General features: G+C 30.5%; 2 protein-coding genes and 1 pseudogene across 2 annotated transcripts; 2 read left to right on the top strand and 1 right to left on the bottom strand.

Moving 5' to 3' along the window:
• The first annotated feature begins 2227 nt into the window (after window positions 1-2227).
• LOC17894447 (probable inactive receptor-like protein kinase At1g65250) lies at window positions 2228-3298 on the top strand. Its single transcript, XM_006300459.2, has one exon. The coding sequence runs from the start codon at window positions 2228-2230 to the stop codon at window positions 3296-3298; it is 1071 nt and encodes a 356-aa protein (XP_006300521.1).
• A 4424-nt stretch (window positions 3299-7722) lies between these two features.
• The window catches only part of LOC17894126, an 8495-nt pseudogene continuing 6726 nt past the window's right edge, over window positions 7723-9491 (top strand).
• LOC111832206 lies at window positions 8842-9476 on the bottom strand. Its single transcript, XM_023788603.1, has 2 exons — window positions 9183-9476; window positions 8842-9103 (listed from the first exon to the last, which is right to left on the bottom strand). The coding sequence occupies exons 1-2, from the start codon at window positions 9463-9465 to the stop codon at window positions 9063-9065; spliced, it is 324 nt and encodes a 107-aa protein (XP_023644371.1). The 5' UTR covers window positions 9466-9476; the 3' UTR covers window positions 8842-9062.

The following is a 9491-nucleotide window of genomic DNA, read 5'->3' as shown; positions in this document are numbered from 1 at the left end:
TCAAAACTTTTTCTAAGAGTAATGATATAAGCTTCCAATCCCTGAGATTATGCAAACCCCTAAACCTAGTATGTATACATTAATATACATTATACAAAAGCTGATCTTACTCTTGAATATATACACACATAAATATATGGTGATAACTTTGACTATTGAGCGAATAAGTTAGAAGCTAAATTAACAATTTCCAAAGAGTTTTTAACGGAGAAATACACATTTGTTAGTCTTGATGCGATTTTGAATGAGAAAGGCTTTCCTAAATACGACAAAACATAAACACATAAAAGTTACCTATTAAACATAAACATAATCACACAAAAAATTACTAATAAAATTTTTTACCTAAAGTTTTAAATTGTATAATCAAATGTCAAAACTCTAAACAGACTCACCTATATGACTCCCATCCCAAAAAAAGAGAGAACTTTATTAAAATTAACCAAAACACCTCTTATGGTACGTCGAATATCTTGGTTGTGCCACCATATATATCGAATATTATCCAACTTTTGAACCTACATCATATGCTTTCTTCTACTATTTAAGTTCCTTAATCTAAAATAATATGACGTTTACATAAAAAAAAAAAAAAAAAAACCTAAAATAATATGACAACATGAAAATACATTTCAAATCAAAGAAAATTAAAATAAAACTATATTATAACCAAACTAAATATGATTCACATAACGGACTTACATGTTCAAGTGTGGACAGATAACTAATCAAATTTTTGTAGAAACTGAAAGAACGTAATTATATCAAGGTGAAATTTCTCTGTTATAAGACTATAATAAAAGTTTTATCAACTATATATTATAGGATTTCTATATGCTTATTTTTGATTCTTTCATTTCTTTTCCGGAGCTACAAAAATGATAGGTATAAGATGTGAACCGACATAAAGTTAACCTTCTATGAAAACCTGATGAAGCTTTTACTGGAAAATTAAATTTCAAGAGGATTTCTTAGAGTTTTGAGACTAGCTTCAAACATAGGAACCAACGATGTGCGTTTGCTGAACAAAAGTAATGGGATCACAACCTTTCATGCATATTGTATAGTACTATTCTATCTCTACGAATAAAAAACATAAATTTTTATATATTTGTACATTCAATGAACCGTACAAATTAAAATATGTGTATTTCTATATTTTTGTAGACATTATTAGCTATACAAATATAATTTGACAACTACTAAACTTTAAAAATAATACAATATATAAAATGTATTTGAAATTATAAAATAAAATGCATATCATATTATAGAAAAAAGACATAGATTTTTCTATTTCAAAAATAAATTAGAAAACAAATTTACAACAATAACTATTTTTACTAAAAAAATTTTACAACAATAACTATTTTTAATATAAAAAAATTTACAACAATAACTATTTTTAATATAAAAAAATTTACAACAATAACTATTTTAGTTATTAAAATTGAAGGGTAATGTAATAAAATAAAATAAAAAAACCAACTCTATACCCCACATTTCTTTATATCTCACACAGCACAGCCAACTCATTTCTCTAATTTTAAATAGTATATGTACTAAAAACATAATATGTTTCATGAGTATATTATTTTCCTAACATCCCCTTTACCTAAAATTGTCAAATTGTAAAATCAAATGTCAAAAATTCAAAACAGACCGACCTTTCTTACTCCCACCCAAAAAAAAAAAAATATGAGAACTTTATTAAATTTGACCAAAACACTATTTATGTGACGTTGAATATTTTGAGTGTGTCATCATCATATATATCGAACTAGGTTTGAACTAGATTATGTTTACGTGGAAGTGGTGGGACTTTGAAAAGTCCTCTAAGACCAGCCTCAACGGAGAGAGACTTTCAAAAGTTCTGTAAAATGAGAAAAAATATTATTTAATTTATAATTATATATTTTTTCTTTTTTTTATCAGCTGTAACCTTTAACAGAAGGACACATGGTCATTTATATAGAGATACAGGTTCTGTAGAAAAAGCTTTCAGAAACAGTTTCTCTCTTTTTTACCTTCTCTCTTATATTTTTATTATTATTTTGTTAAAAGGTTCTCTAGAGGAATACTCCGTTGGAGTTGCTCTAAGTCAACAAGAAGAATTGCATGAGTACGTACCTTAAAAATCTTATCTAAAAATGTTCCAATTCGTTTACAATCTTCAATCCTCTGGTCATTTGATTTCGAAGTACTTTTCTTTTGATTTGGTTTCAAGATGGATTGGTGGCAAAGGAGGAAGAGAAATAAGAAGCTACTACTAATGAGACGGGCAAAGTTGTTAGAAGAGTTGATAAAATGTTGCGATGGCAAATCCAATCCCATAAAATTTTTCTCTGCTGATGAGATTATCAAAGCCACAGACAGTTTCAGCAGGTTTAATCGTCTTTACGAGTTCAACAGTTTCAATGATTTGGTTTTTCTCAATCCTCCTGTCAACTTTGACTGCCAATGGTATTCAGGTAAAAACCAGAGCCAACACAAAATACTCGTCAAGAAACTTTATATATACGGAGATGAAAATATGATATGCAGGGACATAGCTGTATCATCAATGGTGAGTGGTCACAAAAGCTTTTTAAAATTGGTTGGATGTTGTCTCGAGTCTGAAAATCCGGTTATGGTTTATAGTGATGTTAAGAAACATAACAAGTTGGATATAAGTAAAGAGACATGGAAAAGGAGAATGAAGATAGCTGAGGATATCGCCATTGGTTTAGCTTACCTTCACACCGCGTTCCCAAGGCCATTTGTGTATAGGTGTATGCGTCTTGAGAATATCTTTGTGGATGAAGATGGTGTCGCGAAGCTGACTGATTTCTCTCTTTGCGTCTCAATTCCACAAGGAGAAACATTTGTTCAGGTTGATGATAGTCTAGTAGAGTTATATTATTACGCAGACTTTAATAGTTACCCGAAAAGTAGCGTCATCTCGGAGAAAACAGATGTGTTTGCCTTTGGAATTCTGATATTGCAACGCCTTCTTATTGGAAGAGAAGGATCTTGGCAGATTTGGATAGAAGCCAATAAAAAAGGTTACAGTGAAAGAAATGTTGATGATGACTCTCATCAGTTTTGGCTGTCGAAATTTCCGAGGGGGGAACGAAGAATGGAAGAGATCGCAGATCAAGATATGCTAGATAAGATGGTGGCTGATGTTTCAGAAGAAGAGCGTTGTCAAATGAAAGCTTTCCTAAGGCTCTCACTGAGATGCGTAGGTCATGAAGGGGAAATTCCAACGATGGTGGAAGTTGCCAAAGAACTAAAGAAGATGCAAAAGATCTTTTAGTAACTAAGTTTCTTCTTCTTCTTCAGGTGAAACCTGAAACCACCCAATTCAACTCTCTTCAAGACGTTTCTTCCTCTTCCTAAGTCGTTGTTAAACAAGACTTAAAAACATATTCATTTTGCATGCTTGTTTCGGTCCTTCACCAAAAAAAAAAAATAAAAAAAAATTAAAGAATGTGATGACAATTAGTTTACAGATATGTTTGTTTGTATAAAGAGCTTTTGTGTGTGATTTGGGTTTGGGTTTGACTTTGATCGATCAATTAGTTTAAATCCATGGTTAAATCTCCCACTGCATTCTCACCGCCTAGAATCTCCACGGTAAATATTGGAGCTCTACGAAACAATTAGGTCAAGATAAAGTTAGAATATTACTCCTCTATTTCTTTTTATTCGATGTTTAAGGTTCTTACGCACATACTAATTAAACATATAATTTTTTCTATTTCCCATTAAAACATCGTAACTAATTTGAAATCAACAAATAAGAAAATATGATGTAATATATGATCGGTCAAAAATTATTAAAAATATTTAATATTTGCATAGAAATCGAAAACATCATTTATAATGAAACAATTTTTTTGGGTCCTGTGGTGGAGGCAAACATGTTTATTAATATAACTTGATGAGCTGACAAAAAGATGTATAAATGTTGAATATAAATGTGCATGGTCATGCAAATGATAGTTAAACTTTTGATTTTATCATTACTTGCATATCTCTTATAAAGCTTCATATATAAGTAGACATTTCCCATATGTTGAACCTCTTAAATCCTCCACTCAAAATCTAAATTATATGTTTCCCAACACAGCATGCTTTAATAGTTAATCTTTGCATGTTGTGGTGGGAAACAAAATTATATGCTTCCTAGGAGAAAACATTTATGAATTTAGAACTTAACTTATTTAATATATATATATATATATATATATATTTAAAACTTATTTAATATTTATCAGAAAAATAATATCATGACTTATTTAATATTTGCCAAAAAATACATGCAATTTTTTTCGATGTCTGAAAAATGCATAGCCTATTTTACAAGAAATAAAATTACATGAACAATTTCAAATTTGCGAATTTTCCACCTATCATAGTCACGACTCACGAGTTTCGAACTTTCGACAAAATCAACGCAATTGTAAACACAGTTAAAATTACAATCTTGTGGAGAAGTTTTTTCATAGCTAAAATCAAAACAAGTTTTCTGTTTTAGGATACCTTAACGTTATCTTTAGTTTTTGTGTTTCTCATTGTTATGTTTTCGTTATGATTAAGGATTTAAAAAAAAAAGGGATAAACAATATTTATGTTCATTAACTCTGTTAAAATTCGTAATCACGGTAGATGGTAAATCAGAAATCCAAAATAGTTTGTGTATTTTTCATCAACTATAAATTAGTCTGTGTATTTTTTTTGCAACGAAAAAAGTTATGTATTTTTCTGACAAATATTATATAAGTCGCATGTTTTTTTGTAATTTTCTCCTACAAACTATATCTTAAATCTAAAATAGTTAACATAAATCCAATAACTCTTTTTGGAAATTAATATTTACGTTTGTGTTATTTTTTGAAAAGTAATTTCTTTACTATTTCTGAAAACATTAATATGGTATTTTTAGAAAAATAATTGTTTGATAAGTTTAATATTATAATATTTATTTCTAATTATAATTTTTATTTTTAATTAAACCAAATATCTAACACATTTAATCATATACTTTAATTCATACTTGAAATCCACACTTTACTACTAAAATGTAACTGAAAATAATATAAATTTTCAAAGACTATTGGTTTTCTTTTTTGAATTTTAATTAAACACACTATAAATGATAATTAGGACTTCTCTAATTTAATTATTTTAAAAATGTTACTAACATCACTTCTTATCCTATGATGTAAGACTGGAGCGAAGTTAGGGCTTCGATGTCGATCGACACCTATGGCGAGTGTCGATCGACACCAATTTTCTTTCTCGCGAGGATGGTCGCGAGTGTCGAGCAACACCAGCGGATGGTGTCGGTCGATACTACTCGTCAGAACGGGTCATTTTGTGTTGATACATGGCTTGTTTGTGGTTATTTGGATTAATACTTGAATGTGTTCATTAATGCTTGTGTGTATAGCCAGTAGTGGGATGATTGCCTCACTAAGTACTTATGAAATAGTTATGCATCTCTTTTCTGTGATGTAGGTAAAGGAAAAGTGTGATCCGTTGAATCATGGCGAGGAGAGGAGAATGATCTAGCTAGGCGCTTATTGATGTTTTGGATTATTGTTCGAATTCTTAGGGTGTTAGAATGGAATTTAGAGGCATGATAGGATGATTATGTTTCTGGAATAATGTTTGTTGAACTTTTTGGTTTAATGGAATTGTTTTTATTGGATTTCTGGTTAAGTCTTCTGCTGGTTACATGTTGGTTGGTTTAATTGATTTAATTTAATTAGGGTCGGTTTAGCTGGTTTAGTGATTTAAATTGATTAGGACCGGTTTAGTTGGTTATTTAATTGGGTTAATCCGGTCTGCATGTTTAAAAAAAAAACGGGATAGGTTCTTTCAATAATTTTTTGTTATATAATTATCAAACCAATTAGTAAGACATTTTTTTTAAGAATAATGATCCTTATATTTAGTGTGTGATTCAACATTTAATAATATAAAGAACATTATAATTTTTATTAACTTTGAATTTTATATTTGATTTCCTATGTAGAAAACAAATTGATATTCAATTTTCTATCTATTATATATACTACAAGGATGAAAAAAAATATAATTAAACCTAGAGTTATAACTTAAATTAAGAGGAATGTAAAAAGAGATTAAAAATTAAAATTATTCTTTGGGAATTTTTAAGGTTTCACTCTCTCCTTATTAACAATTAAGCATTAAATTTTTAATTAAGATATTTATTTTTAACTAAACTAAATATTTAACACATTTAATCATATACTTTAATTCATACTTGAAATCCACACTTTACTACTAAATTGTAACTGAAATTATAGAACTTGTGAATTGACTATTTGTTTCCTCCATTCAATTTCAATTAACACACTATAAATTATAATTATAACTCCTCTAATTTAATTATTTTAGAATTGTAACTTACATAATATTTTATTCTATAAATACCCATTCTTACATCCTCCTCCACATACCCTCAATATTTTCTTTGTTTTATTTTTTAATGTCTTGCATGGGTTGAAAACTCAATTAAGATGTCATCGTAAGAGTTTGATTATATATTTGGTTTAAACTTTTGTTTTAAATTTTATTTATTTTTTTGTTTATATGTATTCCTTAATTTCTTAAAAAAATTTTTGTATTTTAAATGTAATACATATGTATAACAATATTTTATGGCTATAAGAAAATTACTTTATCGATGGATTCAAAAATATTGATTTCCGACCATCGAACCATAAAAAAATCAAGCTAAAGAAACCATCTTCATTCTTTTACTTTATATGTTTGTTTCTTTCTCATATATTCATGTATATTTATTTTATTTTCAAAAGTATGTAATTATTTTTAAAAAAATGATTTTTCGTTATTTAATTATCAAACCAATTTGTAAGATATTGAAATAAATAAAAATTTCAACATTTTAAGTATTTTTTGATAAAGTTTGAAAATGGGGTAAATTTAAAAAGTGGTATTTGAAAAGGGGTAATTTTTAAATTCTCCCAATATCATTTCTATTTTTATCATTAATAATATTATTGTTTTATCAAAAAATACTCAAAAATACTGAAGAAATTTACTATCAAATTGAACAATTAATCAACGAATAAATTCAAGAGATATGGATATATGCTTCTATTGTATGATTTAAATAAAGTGTAAAAATGTCAAGTGTAAAAATGTCATAAAAATGTCTATTGTATATCTATATCAAAATAAAATCTCGCTTTTAATTATTAACTATTATAAAATTTCTTGGATTTATGCATTTCTTTTTCAAAGCTACAAGAATGACATTGATAAGATGTGAACTGACATAAAATTAACTTTATCTTAAAAGCAGATGGAGCTCTTGGAATTTTGAGACTAGTTTCAACCATAAGAACCAACAATGTGCTGTTATTTATAATGTGTTGTATGATAGAATGAGATATGATCATTTTTAACAAATGACGAGAATAACTATAAGTATAAATAAAATCATGATATATGAACTAATATGACATATCAATTCTTTTTTAAAATATATAATATATTAAATTTTGTATAAAGTAAACAATAACTCATGTTGTAGCACGGCTACTGATCATATACCCACTTTGTACATTATACATGTATGAAAATGCCCTTTTCAGTTTTTTATTGATACACAATACATACATGATACATCGAATACATGATGTAGTTGAAGTCCTCAAGAACTGAGTATATCTTAGTATAGAGATGAAATGGTGGTGGAGGAGGAAAAGGAATAAGAGAGGGGCGAAGTTAGCAAACGAGAGAGGGGCGAAGTTGTTAGAAGAGCTGATAGAATGTTGCGATGGCAAATCCAATCCCATCAAATTCTTCTTTGCTGATCAAATCCTCAATGCCACCGACGAATGGTTTCCAGGCAAGAACAAGGACCACCGCAAATTAATCGTCAGGAAATTCGATACAGATCAAGAAGGAAGAATTTGCCGGGACATAGCAGTATCATCGATGGTGAATGGTCACAAAAAACTTTATGAAATTGGTTGGTTGTTGTCTCGAGTGTGACAATCCGGTCATGGTTTATGATGATGTTAAAAAACATTACGAATTAGATATAAGTAAAGAGCCGTGGAAAAGGAGAATGAAGATTGAAAACGTATAGAGAGACACACAGCCAGTTACGCTTGGAACGCGCCAAGCAAACGCTTTTTCCTTCGATCTTTATTAACAAAATTTATCTTTTCTTAGGATACAATTTTGTCTCGGCTCTTACTCAATCTATTCCTCCCAATAGAATTGAACCCGACTAAAGAACGAGCACTAAACCTATCTCTCCTACACCCGTGTAGTCCCAAGAGAAAACAAACACTCACCTTCTCAGCTTTTTGTTTTTCTAGCTTCGAAGTTTTACAATCACGTACAAAGAGTCTAAAGTGTTCAAAGTGGCTCGTGGCCCCACCTAGACTATTTATACTAACTACTCGAAACCCTAACCCTAGGATCTTCGAGGATCTCACGGAAACGGAATATACTTGCTTGTCAAGCTCATCCTTTCCTTATTTGATGTAAAGAATATTCACCATATCTTCACACGCAAATCGTCTCTATCTTTGCTGCCAAGCAAGAAATCTTCCTTAGCACGTCACTCCATCCACTTAAGCTTTGCCACGTCATCTCACGACTCCATGTCAGCAACTTCAAGTGTCTGATGTGATCCCAGGCGTCTGATGTGGTCTCAGGCGTCTGAACAGATGCAGCTTCCTGATCTTCACAGCAAGCTGTTCTGGAACTGCATCTTCAATCTCCCCCTTTTTGACTTAGTTTGATAATCAAGCATCCTTGTGATAAACCTGAAAGGCACATAGAGACAAAACCAAAACACAGCAACAAGGAAAACATCTAGCAATATAACTAGCATAAATCCCAAAATAAGAAATCCTAAAATGCCATGTTCAAACATATTACAGACCCAAAAGCTAAGAGCTAATGAAACAAGGTTCTGTAATCAAAATACATTGTTGCTAACAACCAAAAAACAAACAGCAACAACAACATCAACTGCTCCCCCAGGACAAATGCTCCCCCACAAATCAACCAGTCCTATGATCATCAGAATCAGAATCATCTCCCCCTGCTTGTTTGCACAACTAAGTCAAAAACAAGTAACTTATGGATCACATGACTGACAGATTGAAAGAAGAAACACTTACCTGCATCGATGATACGCTGCATGATCTGAATTGCACGACGCAAGGCCTTGCGATCATCTGAAGAGCACACTGGAACCTCAGCAGTCTGTCCTTTCTTCGCTTTGCCCTTCTTGGTAGACTTTGGCACTGGCTGAGATACATCAGGATGCACAGGGTGCTGTGACTGGATCAGCTGATAGATCAAACTGGGAAACGGCAGGCACAACTTTGAGACAGGGGTCAGACCCATGTTGATGATCAGCTTAAAGACCATCCTCCCAAAATCAAACGGCTTCTGATGCATCACCTTGTAAACCAATTTGGCTCTAT

Source organism: Capsella rubella, unplaced genomic scaffold, assembly GCF_000375325.1.
Source record: "Capsella rubella cultivar Monte Gargano unplaced genomic scaffold, Caprub1_0 scaffold_2, whole genome shotgun sequence".
NCBI lineage: Eukaryota > Viridiplantae > Streptophyta > Magnoliopsida > Brassicales > Brassicaceae > Capsella > Capsella rubella.
Note: the sequence above shows the minus strand (reverse complement) of the source record. Positions and strands in the feature narration are given on the sequence as shown.